The sequence below is a fragment of the Hipposideros armiger genome, unplaced genomic scaffold (genome assembly GCF_001890085.2).
Source record: "Hipposideros armiger isolate ML-2016 unplaced genomic scaffold, ASM189008v1 scaffold_857, whole genome shotgun sequence".
Taxonomy (NCBI): domain Eukaryota; kingdom Metazoa; phylum Chordata; class Mammalia; order Chiroptera; family Hipposideridae; genus Hipposideros; species Hipposideros armiger.
Window position 1 is genome coordinate 520,787 of NW_017732207.1, and position 22,156 is coordinate 542,942.

The 22,156-nt window shown below is 39.6% G+C and overlaps 1 protein-coding gene across 3 annotated transcripts in view; it reads left to right on the forward strand.

Annotated features, from left to right (window-relative positions):
* Window positions 1-22,156, forward strand: part of LOC109374692 (extracellular matrix protein FRAS1-like) — a 320,228-nt gene that overhangs the window by 191,992 nt on the left and 106,080 nt on the right. For all 3 annotated transcript variants that reach the window (XM_019629460.1, XM_019629458.1, XM_019629459.1), the window contains exons 10-14: window positions 4,254-4,343; window positions 6,399-6,434; window positions 7,894-8,041; window positions 9,504-9,647; window positions 10,976-11,110. In XM_019629460.1, coding sequence (XP_019485005.1) covers window positions 4,254-4,343; window positions 6,399-6,434; window positions 7,894-8,041; window positions 9,504-9,647; window positions 10,976-11,110 — 553 coding nt within the window. The remainder of the gene's footprint in view (window positions 1-4,253; window positions 4,344-6,398; window positions 6,435-7,893; window positions 8,042-9,503; window positions 9,648-10,975; window positions 11,111-22,156) is intronic.

Below are 22,156 nucleotides of genomic sequence, written 5' to 3' on the forward strand. Positions count from 1 at the left end.
CAAAGATTCTGTGGTGTTAAGTAAATGTCACTATTTGTTCAGGCTGGCTTGGAACAGCCACCTGGAGCTTTTAGCTCTCGGTGCATCTGGTCAGATTGAAAGCCCTAAACCAGAGACATGGACGGGAAGGCCGTGATATGGGACGTTAGTCCATCAGTCTGCGCAGCTGGACCTCATTGCTGGTGGCTTGCCCACCTGGCTACAGTTGTGAAACAGAGGTCTGCAGGTGCTCTGGTGGCCCAGCTTCCGTTGCAGGCCCCCCTAGCAGCATTTAGGCAGAGAGGAGAGCCAGCGCCTCGGGGCTGCTCCTGTGGATCAAGAAAAACAACAAAATGTTTTTGTTTTTGTTTTGAAGAGAGAGGGAGGGGGGACCTCGCAAATAATCATCTCTGGTGGCCTCTGTTAACTTCTGCTGTCTGCAGAATTTCTAGACGTGGCTAAAAATGTAGCCTCTGTTTGGACTATAGTGTTTTGTAGGGAAATTGCTTTTTTTTTTTTTAATGTTTTCTCTTTGAACTCAGTTTTGACCCACTGCTAAACAAATTGCTTTTAAAGTTGTCTCCTTCTCCCCTGCCGCACCCATCCGCCCCACCAAGTTCCCGCAGGGTTGGGAACTTGAGTAGATGAGGGAAACTTGGAAGATCTGAGGTACTGGATGTCTGTGAAGGCATTTTTCTTTCTAGTTCTTCTCCCCCACATCTCAGCACCTCTTAACACTGAGCCTAAGGAGGAACAGCCTTTCAAACAAGGCTGTCGATGACAAGGTTATTTTTCATTTTGCCTCCTACATCTAAGACCTGGCAGAGCTGAGACATATTTAAGTATAAAGGGTCTTGCTTCTTGCAGATTTATTTCCCCCCACACGCCTTTTCATTTCTTTTCTTTATTTATGTCAGGGGAGTCAGAATGGTTGGATGAAGATGAGAAAAACCCTAATCAGGGCCCTTTTCTTTGTCCTTCTCTCTCAGGCTGAGGCTGGACTCCCTGGCCTCGGCAGTCTGCCCAGAGGATGTTGGGTTGTTTTCCAAGGTTTTAATTTCTCTAAGCTCCTTGGGTTTATGGAAAATGTGGGAAGAGATGATCCTAGTAGCGTGGGTCCTTTAGCCCCCTATTTTGTCAGGTTCAATCAAATAGCCTCATTTACAGAAAATAATTTGACCCACTCTCCTCAATGTCAGTGAATTTCCAAGTGCCTTTCTGTCCCCCATGACCTCTACCTATGGCAACATGAGCCAGGTTTTCTTCTCTGTTCTTAGCAGAAATGGGGAGCAACTGTTGAAGTAAGTGGAGAGGGCCTTGGTACTCAAGTCACCCCGTAACATCTCAGCCCTTTCTAGTTCTGTCTCCCACCCCCCATCCCATCTTCTCCTTTATGAATTGAGGAGTTCTAATGCCTTTGGCCTATTTCTTCAGATCTTAAATCAACTAAATTGCTATATTCCAGATTATCTCCATGTTCACAAGTTTTGTTTAAAGCACTGGCTTCTAAACGAGAAGTGAAATTTAACCAAAATTGAATCTGACACAAATATCCCTTACCCTTCTTTCTATGCCATACTTCTGTGAATAATGACCTTGGAAAAAGCATGGTGTACTTCCTAACTGCCTAACTTCTGCTTAGCTTGGAGATACACAGATGAATAAGACACATTCTGATCTCAAGAGTTCCCAAGCTTTGGGGGAAGTCAGATACATAAACAGAAATTATAATATGTGGTGGCACCAACAATTATGGGAGTATAAATTAAATGCATTAGAAACACCTGGAGAAAATGACTACATCTGCCAAGGGGAGAGGGGAAAAATATGCTTAGTATTTTATTCAATTCTACCCCACTTTTTGTCCTTTCTAAAATGCCAAGGTCATTAGATTTCTAACCTTGGATACCAAGGGTGGATTAAGTCCAAATGTGTGCATATCCACAAAGATGCAGAAAAGGAAACTAGGAGAAGAGGCAAAATTGTGTGGTTTCACCCTTGTAATAATTATCACACTGGTTGACAATATTCTGAATAGCATTGAAATCAGCACACAATTTTTCTTTAAAAAGGAGAAAATGGTTTGACCCTTGTCTTTGGTATATCAAAACAAACTAGACATTGAACCCTAAGTAAATCAACAGTAGAGGAGCACAATATGATGATTTTCATTTTTCTGTATTTTGTCTCATCTTTAAAGATGAATTCAGATGAAGAAGTCAAATTGCCTTTTTAGAAAAGGACTTAACATTCATCTATGAGGCATAAAATGACAGGGGAATTGAAACTTGTAGCAAAATGTGTGGACGCCGGTAGGCATGCCATAAATGTCAGGTGCCTTTCACTTGTCCAGTGGAGGAAAATCCCCTCAGAAGAGTGTTCCTTTTCCAGTGGACAAGTTTGTGGAATCATTGAGTCTTTTGTCTGCTGGATGGATGTAGCAGTGATTCAGTGGGGAGGGGTTAGTGGATTCCATCTGACCTAGGCTACAGAATCCTCCTAAAAAGAAAAGAATTAGTTTTGTTTCACAAAGCCATTTTTCTCAAAGCAAAAGTCAAATGCTAATTGGAGCAAGCTCCCCACCGCAGTAAGCTGATGCAGTTTGGGGCATCCAGGCTTCTTCTATAAATAGCAAATCTATTTAGAACTTCCTACCTCACTAAAACTGAATCCTTGCTTCTCAGAAGCAGAGCTGGCTGTTATTTACAGTAGCGTTTGAAGACTCAGAACAGCCACCTTCTTTGCTTTATTGGGGTGATGCCGGCTTTTTTTTCCGTTTTGTCTGTATGTATTGTAGCAAGCGCTCAAGAGTCTCTCATGCATTTTGTCTTTAATAGAAGTACACATACGGCACTCTGTCTCATTTCAAAACATTGTTTTAAGCGACCTAGATTACATGCCTATAAACGCCTTTATATGCTTTGAAAACAAATTTCACTGTTTCTGGGTTATGACTTCACTATCAGCTGATTTGTCACATTTCTGCAAAACAATTTATATGTAAATATGTCTGCTCGCTATAGCACCCAGTGCTCTCTGTTGGCCTCTGATTGGTATTAGATTTTGATGGACAGCAATCTATATAACTCTCTTCTTTTTGAAATAACTTTATAGACACTATAAAAAGTTATAATCATTCACGTATTTTTGTGTTTCTTTTCAAAGTTTGTATTTTCTTTCATGAAAATAATACATTTTTATTTTGAAAAATTGAAGACTTAAAAAAATAGAAAAGAGACTTTAAAATCCATACAAAATGCTACAATTCAAAGGCAACCAGTGCTCTTATATATATTTAATGCACAGTGTTTTTATACATAAAACATCATTGTGATTATTCTGTTTATGCAATTTTACATTACTCAATTTTTACCTAACATGCTTTCTCCACTTTAAATGTAATATAGATCCCAAATTAGTGTCTTCATTTAAAGAAATGTCACCATTCTTTAGAAAGTAGATGTATCTTTAGAAAGTGTAAAGTGTTTTAAAGAAGGCTCTTTAGATTGTATTTTTAACACAGACTCCCTAGGAGATAGGACAGCAGTGGAATTATACTTTTAAAGTTACAGAATTCAGAATTATTTAATTTTTTCTAGTAAGCATTTATTCTTTTGTAATAAAAATAAAAATGTTGAAATTATTGGTATTGGGAAGTTAAAATGAGAAGACTTTGGTAGTTAAACATCTACCTTCCTAGTGTGGCATTTGTTTCCTTTCTCTTCAAATTTTAAAAATAGTGATTATGTAGGTTAGATAACAGTTTCAGAATACTGAATAGAAATTAGTTTTCTACTATTTAACTTATGTCTGAGACTACATTTGTGCATAAAAGGATGTGTCTGATTTTGTATTTAAGGAAAAATGTTGGTTTGATTTGAGTGCTGTCAACAAAATGAGATCACAAGTTCAAACCTTGTGTATTTAAGAAAGCCTGATCCTTTTCTGAAACTAATTAAGTTTCTAGGACTGTGACTTTGATCCTGGCCATCCGCCTTATTCACATGAGCTCCTGGCCATAAGTAGGGAATTATGCAAAGATCTGTGCACAAGTAACACCAGAACTGGAAAGAGAAAGCACTTAGAGGGTGAACTGTATCGACTAGACTTTCCTTAGGAAGACAGCGCAGAGGGAGATGAAATAAATCATGGGGAAACATAGGGGTGTGCTCAGGTTTTTCATCCCAGTCAGGGAATCCAGCTGCTTCGAGATTTAACACTGCTACCTGGATATGTTAATTTGATATGTGTCTCTGAAACCCTTGCTTATACAGGGTGAAAAATTAATTCACTTAGATGGAAAATGCTGTCCTGAATGCATTGCAAGGAATGGCTATTGTGTTTATGAAGAAAATGCTGCATTTGTGAGTATTGGGCTAAAAACTGAAGACTTAAAATTAATAATTCAAAGTTAATTTAATGAGAGGGTATTACCTTCTCATTTCTTTTACCTATTCATTTGTTTGACAGATGTGATTGTAGACCTACTGTGTGCCAGGTACTGGGGATACAGAAGTGGACATGGAAAGCAGAGTCCATACTCTTGTGGAGCTTACAGTCTAGTTGTGGGGACAAAGAGGACAGAGTGCTGCCCAGAGGACAAAGTGGCTTAAGAGGGCTAGAGAGTAACTGGGGGGAGTGAGGTACTCTTTTACATGAGATGATCAGGGAAGTCCTCTCAGGCAGAGAAATTTGAGCAAAACCAGAAGGATATGAGGGAGCAAGCCACATGGATACCTGGGGTAGAAGGACATACCAGGAAGAGGGATCAGCAATTGAAAAAAGCTGGAGGGCAGTGGATGGGGGGCAGAGGGGTTGTTACTTTGTGAGGGGTGAAAAAGATAACTATTGCATTGTTTTCTACACCTGAAACTAATACTAATAAAAAACAAAACAAAACAAAACAAAACCTGAAGCAGAAGTGTGCTTGGCATGTTCAAGAAATAGCAAGAAAGTGAGTATAGCTAGAGCCAGGTGACTGAGAGGGAAAGAAGTTGGAGATGAAGTCCAGTAGGTATCTGGGATGTCATGGTGAGGATGTTGTGTTTTACCCTGAGGCAGATGGAAGCTGATGGGGAGTTCTGAGCACAGCGGTGCTGTGATGGACTTACTTGCGAAAGGATCATTTTGGCTGTTATGTGGGCGAGTAACAGAAGGGGGCGAGACCGGAAGTAGGTGGTCCAGTTAGAAGGTTTTTACACTAGTCCAGAGGAAAAATGATGGTGGCTTGCTCTAGGAAAGAAGTGTGAAAAGTGATCAGGCTTTAGATTTATTCTGCAGAGAGAATTGAAAGGATTTTGGTGGATCAGATGTGTTGTGAAACTCTATTTGCTAGGGTTTCATTTTTCCCTATGTCTACTTTTTTATTATATATCCAAAGGGGGGGAAATATTATCTTAATCTCTTTAAATTTACTCTGTTTATTTGCCCATATTTTCCACATGGGGTTTTGGAATGTTGATAAATTAATTCATTGTGTTCTTAAAAATATTCCAGTTGATCATCAATACAGCTGTTTCATTAACCAATCAGAATAGAATTATAAGAATTAGGATTAGGTGCTTTGATTTGTGAACTGATTTCTGTAGATTCTTTTCTTTGTGCTTTGGGCAGATTGCATCTGTCAGCCTGTCAGTGCTCTGTATGTGCGGGGGAGGCAGTGTTGTGTAGGCTGAAATCCCTACTTTACCACATACTTTGTATGACCTTGGGCAAGTTACTTAATCCTCAACTGCAAAGAAAGGATAAAAATGGTACTTACCTCCTGGGTTTATTGAGATGATATGTATAAAGCACTTAGAACAGTGCCTGGCACACACACAAAAAAGTTTTAAAATGATATCATTATTGTTATTATGCTGTTGGCATTGTTTGCTTCATAGTGATATTTCATAGGTTAGTCATCCTTGTTTCTTAAGAATTTAAGAGATTAAAGGGTCCCTATAAATGTTGAATCTATATTTTCTCAACCATAGTATTAATTTCCCTGCTCATTTTTGGAGATAAATTAAGCCCAGTGGAATTAAAGAAAAGCAAGTTGTTTTAAATATGTACATTTGTACATATTTACATAATGTACATATGTACATAATCCCCATAATGCTTTCTAGTACCACACAAGTGGTACTAGAATTTACCCTTACAAGCTTAGATCTCTTGACTGTGAAGTCTCTCATATTGAGAGGAATTAAATCCAACTGCTCAAGCACAAAGTGAGGATAATATTTCCTAGGTATGTTGTCTTTATATTGGTATGCTTTTCTTATTTTTTATATAGATAGATTTTACTTCTATTCATAACCGATAAAAGAAGGTGTATGTTAGTTGGGGGAAAATGGATAGTTCCTAATGAGAAAATAAATAGATCAGCCTAATGGTGTTTTTAGTAGTATGATAAATACATTTCTCTTTGTTCTTAGATATCCTCAAATGTGAGTGAAGTTAAACATATTCCAGTAAGTATAGATTTTTCACTTGTATATAGATATTTATAAAATTGTTTTTAAGCAATAGTCTGCATTAACTGTCCTGGGGAAACTTAATGCCTTAGTATTTTTAATAGTCATGTTTGATGGTGATGGTCTGGGATTAAGAATCTTAATGATAAATAAGACTTTGATTCATTGAACAGTTTCTTTTTTCTTTAGCTTATTTTTTCCCCACAATTGATAGTTAATACTTCTACTACTATAAGCCCCTACATAGATTCTTTCACTTTCTTGTGATAATTTTGTCTTCCTGATTTTTCCTGGCCTAGAAAACTCAGTTTAGTCATTAGTGCAATTTCATACTTCAATGTAAAGCAGTGAAGACAGAGCTTTTTGAGTTTGGGGAGTGTTCATTCTTCAAGCAATACAGAGTGTTCATTCTCTCTAGGTTGTGTGCAGGACAATGTATGGTTTCTCTTTAAGAGGAAATACAAGCATGTTTTTTCAACCAAGCAAACTTATAGTTTGGGAGGTTATAGAATGGGGGGTGGGGTGGGGAGGCAAGAATCCAGTTTGCCTTGAAATGGAGGAAAAAAACATCTGCTTTCTCAAAATAATATTCTTCATTTTCCTAATATTGTCATTCATTGTTGCTAAATATTATCACGTTAATTGTTTGGAATGTTTAACATCAGTTGGCTGAATAAACCTTTTATCAAATCTTTATTTTAAAATATGCTCTTCTATTCTCTCCTGTTTTACTTCTTCATCACTCCAAAACACCCTGGTAGGGACCTTTGTCTCTTTTCTACATCCAAGGCAACAGGGATAGTGAGCAAAAACAAAGCAAGAAAAACTGCTCTTTATAATTCTCTTTGGATCCTCTGTCAAAGTACTAATGTTTATTACCATAATTTGCTGGGTGAAAATAATATTTTCGCATAAGACAACCCAGTGGCTCATCTACAGCCCACTAAAACTGCGCCTGCAAAAACTTTCATTTTAAGAATACCGTGACTCTACTGTTACTCTTACTGTAGTAACCACCAGGAAATTCAGGGCTTTAACCAGCTTCCCACTGTTATTATAAAGATTGTATTTAATGTGTACCTGCTAATCACTAGGTACATAGTAATCCCCTCATTTTTTTGTTTTGTTTTGTTTTTTTGTTTTTTTGGGTTTTTTTGGTGAGATGGGTTGGGAAACAAGTGTTCTGTTCTTCTTGCTTATTCTGGTAGTCCCAGAATGCTTTCACAGTTCCTCTTTCTACCTGGGTTCTAAGTTAAAAATAAACCAATTAAAAACAAAGAAGAAACACTATCCTTTTAAATTTAGAACTACTGTGCTATTCCAGAGTTAGGTTTGACATGGTAGTGAGCAGGAGGCTTTACCTTGTCCCTTATGGAAATGATAAATTCTCCATCAGCAGGTTGTCTCTGAATCCCTGCACTCTGATGACAATGTGATTCTTTACTGTTTCATGCAGGACGGGGAGAAGTGGGAAGATGGCCCTTGCAAGCTGTGTGAGTGCCGGGGGGGACACGTAACTTGCTATGAGCCCTCTTGTCCGCCGTGTCCAGTGGCCACACTAGCCCAGGTGGTGAAGGGACAGTGCTGCCCAGAATGCACATCAGGTGGGTCCATGTTAGATTTATTTCTACTGAGATATTTCACTGCCAAAAAATTGAGAGAGGTCCCCTTTTTCCCCTGCCTTCCTTTTTTTTTTTTTTAAGTCACCCACTGGGTTTGTTGGTTTGTTTATTTCTCCTTCCTAATTTTTTCTAACAAAGGATGTTAATTAATCTTTGTGCATGTATAATATTTGCCACCCTCAACTAATTATGAGTATGTGACCTTGGGCAAGTCATTGACCCCCTCTAAATTTGAATTTTCTTGTTGATAAAATGTGCCTTATCTACCTTAGAAAATTATTGTGAAAATCAAATAACATAATGTTTGAAAACTTGTAAAAGCAAATATATGTGTTAGTTCTGTTTCATTTTTTGAAGATATAAGAATAATTTCTGAAAGCGTGGTATGGGTGCCCGTTTTTCTTAAGGTGAGCTATTAAACAGATGGTTCCTTTTGGAGTTATCAAATAGGCTTTTGAAGTTTAAAGACTCATTAATTTCTTCCAAAAGAAAATTTTATCTACTTGTTCTGCAACCCTGCTTTCAAATCACCTGGGGTTGAATTAGTTCCAGTTAATAATTGTTGGCAAGTACTTGAGTTACTCTGTCTGAGCAGTAATTTGCCTTTAAGCTTGGTCTCTTAGAGAAGTGGCATTCTCTTCCATTCATATTTCATAATTAATTGTTTTCATCCGTGGGTTGCAGTTTTTCATATTGGCATTTGCTCTTGTTGCACTCAACCCGTTTTGGCTAATCACAGTGTTTCTGTGAAGAGTTTATCACGGGAAAAGCAAAGCAACTTTATGGCTTAATTATGCTACCTTCACCAAAGTGGCTCTCTGGGCTTTCCAACACAAATACTTAGCATATTATAATGTAGCATACCTTGAAAATCAGGTTCTCTCAACAGCTCAAAACCTGAAAGAAGTCCTTTGCTGACAATTACCTCTAAATTCAGTGATAATTCCAATTTCTGAGAATGAGATTCGAAATTTTAGAGGAAAAGAAGAAAACTGGCTGTATTTTTTTAAAGAAAATAATGACTTTTAAAAATTGTAGGTCTTATGTCTTAACTTTGCATGCACATCAAGCCTAAGAAGAACCTCTGAATAATCATAAACTATTGAATCTGTTTAAATCCTATATTGTGGAGGTAGTCATTCCTGTTTTAAGAGGCATTCTAGCAGGTGGAAGCATTAATAGAACTGCTTCAGTAATGCTTTTGGCATCTTCAGTTTGGGGCTATGGGAGACTAATAGTATTTCAGATAAGGAGAGATTCTTGGCAATCTTGCATTGGAATCATTTTTTCTATTTGGGAGACCTTTTGCATACCTAAGTTTCAGAGTTTTCTATTCTTCATGTTCGGCGCAGCTCCATTTACCATGTAGATTCTTTTTCGGAAGGAGGTAAGAGAAGTCATGTGGTCTTGCCTGAGTTTTCCTTCTCTCTGTCTCTGCTTGTAGTTCATTGCCACCCAGACTGCTTGACCTGCTGTCAGTCTCCAGACCACTGTGATCTCTGCCAGGATCCCACCAAGTTGCTGCGGAATGGACGGTGTGTGCACAGCTGTGGTCCGGGATTTTACCAAGCTGGTGCTCTCTGTTTAGGTATGGCTCCAGGCAGACAGCCCAGAGGTGGACTGAGGCTGACAATTGTCAAGAATGGGGTCATGAATGCAGGAAATGCCCAAGTTCCAAAAACAATTAGAAGATAGAAACATCACCCATAAGTTACTTAGCCTCTTTAACTGCAGGTCTCTTGCTTCTAATATTTCACAGGTGTTTCGATGCTTACTGAGAGACAGATGATGAGGAGGACAGATGCTTGCTAGGTAGTCATAGCTGAATTTTTTATTTTTGAAGACTTTCAAGGATAGCAATATTATCAGGATGCTTGGTGTCATTTATTAAAGCACTCAGTGAATCCAAGATAGAACTTTAGAACTGACATGGACCTTCGAGATCACTTACTAGAATTTTCTCATTTTGCAAATGGGAAACCTGTGGGACAGAGAATCAACTGGCTTGCTCAACATCATGCAGATAATTGGTGATGGAGCTTGTGTCTTGTGGGTTACCAAAGAATCCAGAATGGGTTTATATGCATTTTAGAATTCTTGAGAAGGAGAACTTACCTGAGAAAATTTGACTTGGTTCAGGCCAAATCGCAGTTACGTTGCTTCCTATCTCTGACTCATGCGGTTAATTATCCATTTAAAGTGTGAAGGCTCATACCCTGGCAGTAAGTATTTAACCTCTCTGTGTCTCAGTATTCCTGTCTGTAAAGTGGGGTAATACTGGTCCTATCTTCAAACAGCTCTTGTAAGGATTAAGTGTGTCAATACATGTAAAGTGCTTAGAATGGTATGTAGGATACAGTCAGGGCTCAATAACCCTTAGCTGCTTTTAATATTTTTGTAATTATTCACTTCTTCCTGTTTTCTCTCCTGACTCATAATCTTCAGCCTTTTTGAAAGATATTTCTATCTCTGCCATAGGTTGTGGAGGAAAAGGGGCAAGGGATGTTCTTGTAAAAAGGTTGAGTGAGAAAGATATTAGGGGCTACTGGATAAGAAGACAAGAACACATACCCCTGAGCCAAATGCCTGGCTTCAAATGCCAGCTTCATGTGAACTTGGGCAAGTTACTTAACCTCTGTTCGCTTGGTCCTCATCTGTAAAATTAGGATTAATAACATCTACCTCATAGGGTTGTCATGAAGGTGAAATGCATTATTGTATGTGTAAAGCACTTCATATAGTGCCTGGTATGAAATGAGGTGCTATGTAAATGAAGGCTAAGTGATCTTCCTGCCTTTCTTGTCCTCTGTGACCCCAGGGCCTCAGATTGGGCTATGTAGGAATCGGCACTGGGGTCATGTCTTTAAACTAATTGGAGCTTCCCTTTCTCTCTCTCCCAACCTTGTGTGGAGCCAGCCTGCCAGCCTGAGTGCTCCACGTGTACCAGTGGGCTGGAGTGCTCCTCCTGCCAGCCCCCCCTGTTGATGCGGCATGGGCAGTGTGTGTCCACCTGTGGGGGCGGCTTCTACCAAGATCACCACTCCTGTGCAGGTAATCACTGGCTGGACCAACAGCTGGGTGGGCTGCCAGAAAAAGTCACCCCCTACCCTCAAGCTACACAGCTTTGCAAGTAAGAGAAGAAATTCTGAATGAGCCGCCTGATGGGATGACAACAGTGAATGAGAGAAATGACACGTTGTTTTTATAACCTTACTAGTGCTTTAGTGATGGACTTGTGTGATACGATTTCTGTAAGTCCTTTTGCACACATCTGGGGACACTGAGACAGTATTTCATTAACCCCATACTTTTGGTTCTTGATTGTCATTATGTTATAAGTTAGATTCCTTCCTAGTATACATATACAGGGTATAAATAAAAATGAAAAGGAATATACATCTATATATTTTTTTTAAACTTTATTTCCATGGAAAGAGAGGGAGAAACAGAAACAAAAAAGGTGAAGTCACAATAACAAACTTGGACAAAAAAAGAAAAAGCAGGCATTTAAATTTACTCTTACTTTATTATCTATATATTTTAGTAGCTTTGTATGCCTACATGTGTTTTTAATTAAGATCTAGTTGAAATTCTCAATGTTGTAACAGTGTCTGGCGGTGGCAGTGGTCTTAACATAATTTAATTTGTTGTTTATATTTGACCATTTTTTTTGGTAGTGATTATAATCATGGGTTTAAGTGGAACAGTAAATGTATAAAGAATGTTTTCAATGCAGAAATGGGTGAAGGGGTAATGGTGAAAGCAAAGATGAGGGGCAGAGTCCTCAGTCTGTCTTCTCGAGGAGACGGGGAACCAGTGCCCAGAAGCTGAGGCAGGTGTACTGTGGCAGGTAAATCTGAAAAGGCAGATGGGCCAGAGGGAGGGTCTGGGATGATATGCCAGGGAACGGGGTTAGCTGTGCTCTGCAGCTGAGCAGGAGAAGGGCAGATCCGGGAGGGGAATCTAAAGGTGGGCCAGGCTGCAGGTCAGCTGACATGCTCCACTCTCGCTCATGCCCTTGATTAGATTTTCAGGAAAATAGTAAAAGATAATAAGTATTCTTCAGGCGTGCAGGCTCTGAGGCCATGTAAAGGTCCTATGCGGGGGAGGCTGCTGATGCTCTTATTCCAGGTCATGGTCAGAAGCAGAGTCCACAGGATTGTAGAAACCATCTTACAGAAGAACACTAGCGCTGTCTATGCCATGCCGAAATGAGGATAACAGGCTGACCTGTGGCCAGTCTCATTATAGAATACTGAAGGCAGGCTAGCTTCGGAGCCTGGCTTGAGGGCTCTGTAAGGCCTGTAGGAATATCTGCTGTGTCTCTGTATCCCCAACATCAAGGGCGGCACAAGTGTTCAGCATTTGTTGAACAAGTGTTTGATGAATGAAGGAACACACTACCCCTTGCTGATCCTTGAAGCACCAATGTTTCAATAGAAGTTTCAGCCATAAAAGAGAAAAGAACGCTTAATGTTTATTGCTTATCCTGTTCTATTTAGACTGTTTTTTTTTTTAGAACACGCTCAAAGTGGGCACATACAAATGGCTGTGGACAATTTAGATAAACTGCTGAAATTTCAATTTGATGAAATTATTGAATGCTTTCTTTACACCTTTTTTCTATCCCACCAAAGAGACCTCCTGCTAGCACTCCTGTGATAGATTCGCCTTTAAATGTGAATTAATTTCCCTTCGATTTTATTCCTCCCTCGATACCACCTCTACCCCCTGCTACACAACGCATGTACATATTTACTTTTTCCTTTCTTTTCTGTTTCTTTTGGGGCAGGGACATTTTCCTTTCTCCTATGCTCAGTGTTTTAATTGGTAATGTTAATGGTGTTTTAGGGCACTTTGGAATGGGTAATATTTCATTTGATTACTGGTTTATGTAGCTGACTGCTTCCACATTCCAGCCACATACCCGTACACAAATGCCTCTGGTAGAGAGTTGCTGGGAAAATTTGTTCATGCTCCCACCAGGGAATTAAACCAATTTGCTTTAGTTCAGCCTGGTTGCATTTTTATGCATAAAATGGTAAGAAAGAAGAGAACAAGAGGAGACAGAGAAAAGAAGAGAGAGAATGATCTTAAAAATTAAAGCTAAAAAAAAAATTAAAGCTAAAGTTGTGATCAATTTCCATATACTGTCGCCGTGCTGAGACTACCCAAATAATTTTTCCAAATAAGCTTTCTCATCATTGGAATTTTTGGCAATATTCCTGATTGTACCATTATTGATGACTTTTCACCGTTGACCTTGGAAGTTGGTCAGTGCTCTTCCAGCATGTACTAAACTTTTCAAAAAGAAGCCTGCTACTCTACAGTAACAACAGTTTTTTTCTGGATTGATTCCTCTTGGCAGACTCATTGATGTTATGACTGGCACAGTTCACCACTTTATTGACCCATCAAAACCCAAGAGAAAGTGACCACTGTGCTGAGGAAACTTATTATCAGAAATTACCTGATTAATATTCATGCTCACTATGTTGGATCTAGACAGAGTGAAAAATGTGGGGCAGAGCCAAGTGGCACATCAACATGGCTCTTCAACAAAAGAGTTTGAGCAGGTAATCCAGAGAGGAGTGAAAGAAGACACGAGTCCTGCCAGAGAATCGTATCCTTAGGGGCCTTTCTCCTTTTCCCTTGAGTTTGAGGCATACACACACATACATGCATACATCTGCATACAGACATGGACATATGTGTGCATGTATTAATATTATTGTTACGTTCTTGTGCTTGACTAAACTGAATAATGTTGTACATATACACCACGTTATGTACCCGCTACCAGTCCCTACTTTGTTTCCCCTGCCTTCCCCAACGTTGGAGTTTGATACTTGGATCACTTTACCTTAAGGCTCAGCACCACCCAATTTTCATACCAATCTTAGTTGGACACAGGCAATATATGAGTTGCTTCTTACCCACAGCAGGTAGGGCCAAATTATAATTACCCGCTTAGAGCCCCCAACTCACCTTTCAGGCTTGGCATCCAGGCTTCTGCCTTTACCCCTAGGCTTCCTTTGCTGCCAGCTGGGACCTGGTCCAACATCCACCCTGTCCCACTCTCCTTGACCCCATGGTCATTAGGTCCCAGGACTGGTCTTCTACCTTGGTTCCTACCATCATGTCCTGTTGTGACCCATTTCCTGGAATTAATAGCCCATCTCTTAATCACCCTGTCCCCCAGCACAATGGTCAAGCTTCACCCCTGGATGGATGCTCCTTGCCCCATCCCCCATGACACTACATAACCTTGCACCTTTCCTGCATGTCTCTTGGGTACCACTTGCCCTGGATGTATTGTATTCTATCAGAGTGGCGGTTCCAATGCCTCTTTTTAGAAGCACTGTTATTAAATGTAAATCTGGATCCAGATTGAGCTTGCCATGTCCTGAGGACATTCTTTCTTGCTTGTCTTGCTCCTCTTTTTAGTCAACCTCTGTTCTACTCTAGTGGGACCATTGAACTGTGCACACAAATCCTAGCTATGAGCCCATAAGAAGAAAAGTTAAAACAACCAAACTACCACATACCATACAAGATTAGCTTAAAATAAATAGCTCAAAGACTATAGAGTATGAGTAGAGAAAGAGTAGGATTCAGTCCATTTTCATATGTGTATCGTTTGTTTTGTCTCCTTAAAACATCCAGTGTTCACAAAAACCCAAGGATGGGGCTGTGTGTACCCCATGGCAAGTGCTGCCTTCATTCTGCAGACCCAGAGATGGGGGGTCGTGTGCTTAAGACCTTATGCTTGGCAGCCAGACCTCCTGGATTCCAGTCTTGGCTCTGTCAGCACAAACAGCATATTCTTTAAGTCTGTGTTTCAGTTGCCTTATGGGTAAAGCAGAGACAATAACATCTGCCACATAACATTGTTGTGAGGATTAGCTGGGTAAATTCACACATGTCTGTTAGGATGGTGCTTGGTACCTAGTAAGCCCTGCATATAGATTAAGAGACTTGTATTTTTGCTTTCCACTGTTATTCCCTCTTCCCTTTCTTTCACTCCTCCTTTCATTCTCTAATGACCACTGCTTTAGGTCAATGATGATAAATGCGATTCTGTCTTTGTCTATAGTGAGTGAGTCTGTAGTCAAGGCAGGGTTAGCTGCTGCTTACAGAGACACACAAAAAATAAAAACACAAACACAAAGACCTGTGCAGGTTAGTTTATATCTGATTGCTCTGTGGTCATACATTTTGAATCTTAAAGAATAAAACAGTTGAGCTCTACCACTTATTGCTACAGGTCTTTGGGCGAGTCATTTAATCTCTTTGAAGCTCCATTTCCTCAACTAGAAAACGGGGATGATATTATCCACTTCACACCATCATTATGAAAAGATGTTTGAAAATGTAAATATATTATGCCCAGCACATAATGTGTGCTGGACAGCAAAAGGCAGCTATTATCACGATCAGATTCGTTCCTTTATTCTCCAGTTTATCGGAATGAAAACCAAATAGCGTGCATTAAGAAATGAAGGGCCGGCTGAGTGGCTCAGTTGGTTAAGAGCTCGCTCAAGAGTTTGAGCTCTGAGCAACAGCGGTTCGAGTCAGCCCGAGCTGAGCAGCCGTGAGCTGCCAACAGGTGGCGGGATGGCTCAGCTAAAAAAAAAAAAAAAAAAAAAAAAAAAAAAAAAAAAAAAAAAAAAAAAAAAAAAAAAAAAAAAAAAAAAAAGAAATGAAGAGTCCTGCCATTACACTCTGCTTTAAAATAAAATCTACTTTTACATGTTATGGAGAAGTTAGTATAATATAGAGAACAGTTCACTGTGTTCATCACAAGTTACAATCCTTTCAGTTTCTTTAAATGTTCCGATTAAATGATGAGAATCTTTAAATTTGCTTCTTAGCCATTATTATGGTATATTCAGAGGGGAAACATACGAGTATAAGAAAACCTGTAAAATTTACAGATAGGATGCTGACCTAGCTATAGTTTGAACAGAGGAACTTCTAAAGTTAATTATTTGTTGGAACTATGTTTGCTAGAGCAGCCCAATCATTTGTGGAAATGAAGTGCTAACCCATTGGAGCTGCCAGGTCCAAAGCTCTGAAGACCTAATGGGCCTTGGCATTACGTCCCAAGCATGTGGCTTCGCCCAGCCTCACTGTGCCCGGGGCGGACTTCTTGGGAAAGGCATTTATGAAACTGTTTTTCTGAAATGTTCAAGAATACAGCAGCCCTCCTTGCTCTGTTGGAATAGTCATTGTCAAGCTGGTACTGTCCATGGTGCATCCTCCATTTCCCAGAATTAGGGGGCCAGTCCCAACTTCATTGTCAGGTCACATATTCAGTTTGGGGACTCAACACATCCTACTGCTTGGTCTTCACTCATTTTCTTCTGCTCTTCAAATCCCATACCTTATACAAACCTTCTCTGGCATTCTAGAGCAAATGATGGTCTCTCCCTTAATTGCTAAATATTTTGTAAAGGGTACTTATTGCATCAAGTGATATTCCTGTCTCCTCCATTGTGTTCGTGTAATAAATATTTGTTGAGCCTCTTCCACGTACCAGGCGTTGGGGATACAGCAATGAACCGACAGACATCTGTGGTTAAGGAACTTACTTTCTCAGTGGAGGGAGAGTGTCAGTAAATAAGCAAACAAACAAGATCATTTCAGATAGTTACTGCTCTATGAATTCACTACTGCCAGTGCTATAAAGACAATTTTGAAAGGTATGTAATAGAAAGTAACTGATTATTGAGGCAGGAACAAGTCTTGTACTTCTTAATACACCACATTGCTAAGCACATATAAGACCCTCTGGAATAATTTTTGACTGAAAAACAGTGTGATAAACCATTGCACGGAAGAGAAAGGACAGGAATGTGCAGGCATGCCTAGACTTTGGCGTATAGGTAACCTCTCCTCCATTTAGCTTTATTATTTACTTCCTGTCAACAATTGCCAGTTAGGTGTGGCCTCAGGAAAATTACAGAATCTCTGTTTTTCCCATTCCCCTTTTTCTTCCCTTAATTTCCCTCCTAAGATAGTTGGGTGCCTTATTGGTGCTGGGATGGTGACTATTTAAAAACAAACAAACAAAACCCAAAAAACCATCATCGGAACTTGGGGAGTGTCCGTGGACTGTTTTAGGCCATTCAGAAAGGACAACAGGATTGTCCTCCTAAAATGTACATGTCTTAAGTAAACTGGACCCAGGGAAGCAGGTGACAGTGGCATTTCAAACCCCCTCTTTTTGGGGGCATTCGGTAAAGGATACATGGAGAGAAGAAGGAAACAGCAGCTGGTGGTGTTTTGCCTGGGACCTTTTTTGTCGCAGGAGACTGGCAATGTTTGGCATTTGCCTGTACTGCTTGTAGACCCTGGCTCTGGATGCCAAAAGACAAATGACAGAACAAAAGGATCGCAAACCCGCAGAGAAAGCCTGCCACAAATGCAAAGGAGTTTATCTTCTAGACAGATCCCATTCTTCCTGACAAATCTGAACCCCCAAATATTTCAGCTATGGATTACAAACTAGTGACAAGCCTTCTGGCTTCCTGCCCAGTTCCTAGGGTTCTCAGTTATTTTAGCTAGCCTGTATGGCATGCATTCTTTTTCTCTCTTCTCCACTCCCCACCCCAACACTCTCACTGTTCCACCCTCCCCTCCCTTTTCATGCTGCTCACAGAACACACAGCACCTCTAAGTTGTCACTGCTCAGATCTAAGCAGGTTATTCTAAAACAGCCAGGAAGCCTGAGCACTCTTTCCATCAGAAGCTTGGTTTTGTTTGGTGTTCCCTCCTTTGGCCTTTCACTTTCTGTAGACGAATAGACTCAAGGTATTACTAGAGAAATCAGTAGCCATGTAATTAACAGGGGCTGAGGAAAAACCCAGGGAGCCTCTAGCATCTGTGCATTGCCACTGGTCACAGTGAACAAGTGGAATCTGAGGGTTCCATTTGGCCCATGAAGCTAAGCCTAGGAGGTCACTGCGTTGGAAATCCTTGGGGTGTACTTGTGTTGTAGATTTTGGAGTATAGGTACAAGGGTAGGACATAGAAAGAATAAGACCGTTCCTGGTGAGCTGGCCTGGCTGCCTTTGTCTTCTGACTTGCACACCAATGAAAAGCTAGTGGCTTATAAATCTCTCTCCGTGTTGACCTGCCAAAGCCTCCATCAGCTGGGAAGTCTTGCCTTCAGTTCAATCTCTGTGTTTACAGAAGACCCTGCTAAAAATTCAGATATGTTACCCAAGACGCATAAATCATTCAGCTATATTATAAATGTGGTTAATAGATTAACGAGCTATTTACCCAGCATGTGCCTTAGGGAAAAGGACTACAGGCTTTTTTTTTTTCCCTTTAGTAATTTTTTCCCCTGTAAGTACCAAATGAACTCATGTTTATTCCAAAAATTAATTTGATAAAGTTAGTAAAATTCAAGGCACAATAGAAAATCAGTGGAAATCTCTGACTCAAGCTCTCCCAAGTCACTACTGTTAGTATTCTGGTGACAGTCTTCCTAATTTTTGAATTGTTGTGTGTGTGTGTGTGTGTGTGTGTGTGTGTGTGTGTGTGTGTGTGTGTGATGTGTTTTGTATACACAAACACAAATGCATTTATTTTTTCAAAAGTCAAATCACACTCTGTATATAGCTTTACTGCCTACTTTCGCCATGTTATTTATTGTTGTCCTACAGCATCTCTTTTGTTGTATAACTTCCCATCTGTGGCTATGCAAGGTATTATTCAGCCCATCCTCTATTGCTTGATGTTTCTTCCTAATTTTTTCATTATCATAAATAACCATGATGTAAACAACATTTTTAATAAAAACTGTGGTAAATATATTTGATTAGGGTAAACTCTTAGACATGTGCTTTATGGATCCAAGTGTGTATATGCACATTTTAAAGTTTTGACACATATTAATATATTACTCTCTTTTCAAAAAGTTGTAAGTTGCACTCCTACTAGAAATGTATGAGAGTGTCTACTTCCACCACCCTTGTCAACACTAGGTCTTATGACTCTTCTTAAGTTTGTCAATTTGATTGATGTAAAATGGAATCTTGTTTAATTTCTTTTATTATTTTTTGGGCTCTGTATAAAGATAGTTGAGTTAATTATGCTTAGCAGTTCATGGCCCATTTTCATCATTTGCCTGGGACAGGTTGTTCTCTTGCTTATCTGTCTGTCTGTCTTTCTACCTGTCTATCTATTCCTTTTATTCCCCTAATCTATGCTGATTTCCCTTCTCCCCAGCTCCCCACTTAAGTAACTATTATAATGCAATTTAATTTGTATTTTTGTATGTACACTCTCTTATGGCTTTGTATGCATGCGTTTTAAATATTCATAAGTATTACCAGGTGAGTATTTTATTCTTTTTCTGTTTTTATTCTCAAGACTACTTTTTAAGCAGTTTTATGTTCACAGTAAAATCTAAAGGAAAGTACAGAGATTTTCCATACTCCCCCTGTCCTCCACACATGTGTAGCCGCCTTCCCCATTATCAACACCCCTCACCAGAGTGTGACATTTGTTACACCAAAGAACCATTCTTTTGCTTTTTTTCTCCTCTCTAGCACTATTTCTAAGAAACATACATATTGCTATGTGTATGTCTAATCCAGTGCATCTAGTTGCTGTTCTCCTGTTTAATTTGCTTTTATCTGACTATTCATGACGCTGAAGACTTCTTTCATGTGTTTGTATTTTTTCTACTATGAATTCCCATATGAAGTCCATATGGGTTTTCAGTACATGTGGAGACCAGGCATCCCTATCTCAGGCTGCCAAGGCACCAGTTAACACAGGGGGCAGGTAGACGGCAAAGACCTAGCCTGGTAGGGGACAGAAGATTGGAGAAAAAGGATCAAAAATGATGCTTATTCAGATGAAGGTCTCCTTCTAAATGTGTCTGGCATTCGCACTCCGTAGGCAAGTAGCCTTGGCATCTTGTGGGGCTCTGATGGGGGCAGGGGAGAGTAGCCTGCCCAGCATCCAGGCTCTCACCAAGCTGTTTTCAGTTACTTTCCAAAGGGCCTTTGTCGATGTGTTGTAAAGACTGCAAGGAAAGAGCTCTAGAGTGTGAGGGCTCTGCTACTTCCATTTACTCCTTTTCTACGTCACCTTACACATCCATTTCCCATAATATTTTCTGTCCTTTCCTCTGTTGTCTGTGTTGCGCTCTGATTTGCCGCCTTTGTAATTGCTTTGCTTTCCATGCCAGTTGAAACAAGATTTGCTGGATCTTTCAGGGTATTCCACTCACATGACCATTATGCTTTCTCAAATATGTCATCTCACCATATCCCCATGAATTAGGTATAACAAATACAGTTTACCCTTGGACAACACAGTTTTGAGCTGTGGATTGTTTTGAAATAAATAGGCATTCAGTCCATGGTATCCCAAGGTTTTGCATCCACAGATTCAACTAGCCACCAATCAAGAACAGCATTTTTCATCTGAGGTTAAGAATCCGAGGATGCTGAGGGCTGACTATATGCATTGTTCTGTGGCATTTTATATAGGGGACTTGAGCATCCTCAGATTTTGATATCTGCGGGGGTGCCGGAATCACTCCCCCATGGATACTGGGGACAACTTAAGTTTTGGGTGAGTTGAAAGTTATACCTGGATTGTTCAAAGGTCAACTGTATTACTAGTCCCACTTTTCTGCCCAACAAGAGCTTTTTATGGGAAATTTACCCACTGTCTCCTAATAATACTTTAAAACTTAGCAAGTACTTCTTGTTCACTTGTGAGATGAGAACAAAAGCTAGCAGTTGCCACAAAATGGATAAAGAACTACATGAAGGAATTTGACTTGTGTATGGGGTGCCTGCTTGTCCCTGGAATTTGAGCTGTTTCTGTTTAGTTACAAGTGAAAACTTCCTGGCAGTTTGGAAACCTGAACTGCCTTATTACTGATGCCTCACTGGTAATGGCAGAGAAACTTATTCCAAAAGATCATGGAGAGATGAGAAACCTAGACCCCTTCTCCGGAGGGGCAGTCTGAACTGCAGACAGAGCCCATGGGCATCTGTATCCATTGCATGGTCTGGGAAGGCGTCCTGGAAAGTCAGAAGTGGCCCCTAAGAGGAGCTTATTTTGACATCTCCCTGGAAGGCCACGTTTTATTCTTAGAGAATCACAGGTTCAAAAAAATATTAAGGCAATCTTTAATTTCAAAATTATCATGCACGAAAAGAGTTTCTTATTTTTAGAGTAAGGTTTCAATATATAGTTGCCAAAAGAAAAGTAATTTGTTCCTTTTCATTTTGAAATGAATTGCTCAGCAAGCCAAACATGTGTCTTGTTTTGTTCCAGAAAATTCAGGAGTTTTCCCAAATAAATTATCGACTGTGAGATAAATTATGTGAGATAAGAAGATGCCTTTCCTTTATGCGCCCTCTTTTTAAATATGTTGCCACAAGTTTCACAATGTACAATTCAAATCCTGGGTGATCTGAAATGTATCACTAAGAGAAATCATGATGGAAAGTCAGAGAGTAACCTTTTATTTTTCATAATAACCCAAATGTAATAAAAGCCACATGTAAAATAAGCCTGCAAGAAGAGATTATCTACAGCAGCATATGTTCAGTGTTAGAATTTAGAAATCAATTGCAAAACGCAGTGGGAGTATGTCATTATAAGAAATGACAGTTCAAAAAAGAAAAGAAAAGAAAAGAAAGAAATGACAGCTCAGCATATTGCTATGTTGAAATAATCCCTTCTACTGTCCTACTTGGCCATGGAACATGGCGTTTGTCTGATATGGAAAAAAAGAGAAGGCCCAGCATCACATTTGGTTACTCTGAATGGATGCAGCATAAGTATTTATCATCATAAGCAGATCTGGACACTAGCATTTATTAGGTAGATTTTATAGCCTCAAGTTTATCTAAAGTTATAGCTTCAGACTATGACCTTATGGTTAGTTGTTTCCATGTGGAAGGTAACTGATAGAATGGAGTCCCTATAGCCAATAAAAAAATTCTGTCCATTCATTTAACATATATTTAATAATATATTAAATATATATTGGCTGTGCACCGGACATTGATCTGGACACTGGAGGTTTAAGATAACTAAAACATAGCTCCTATT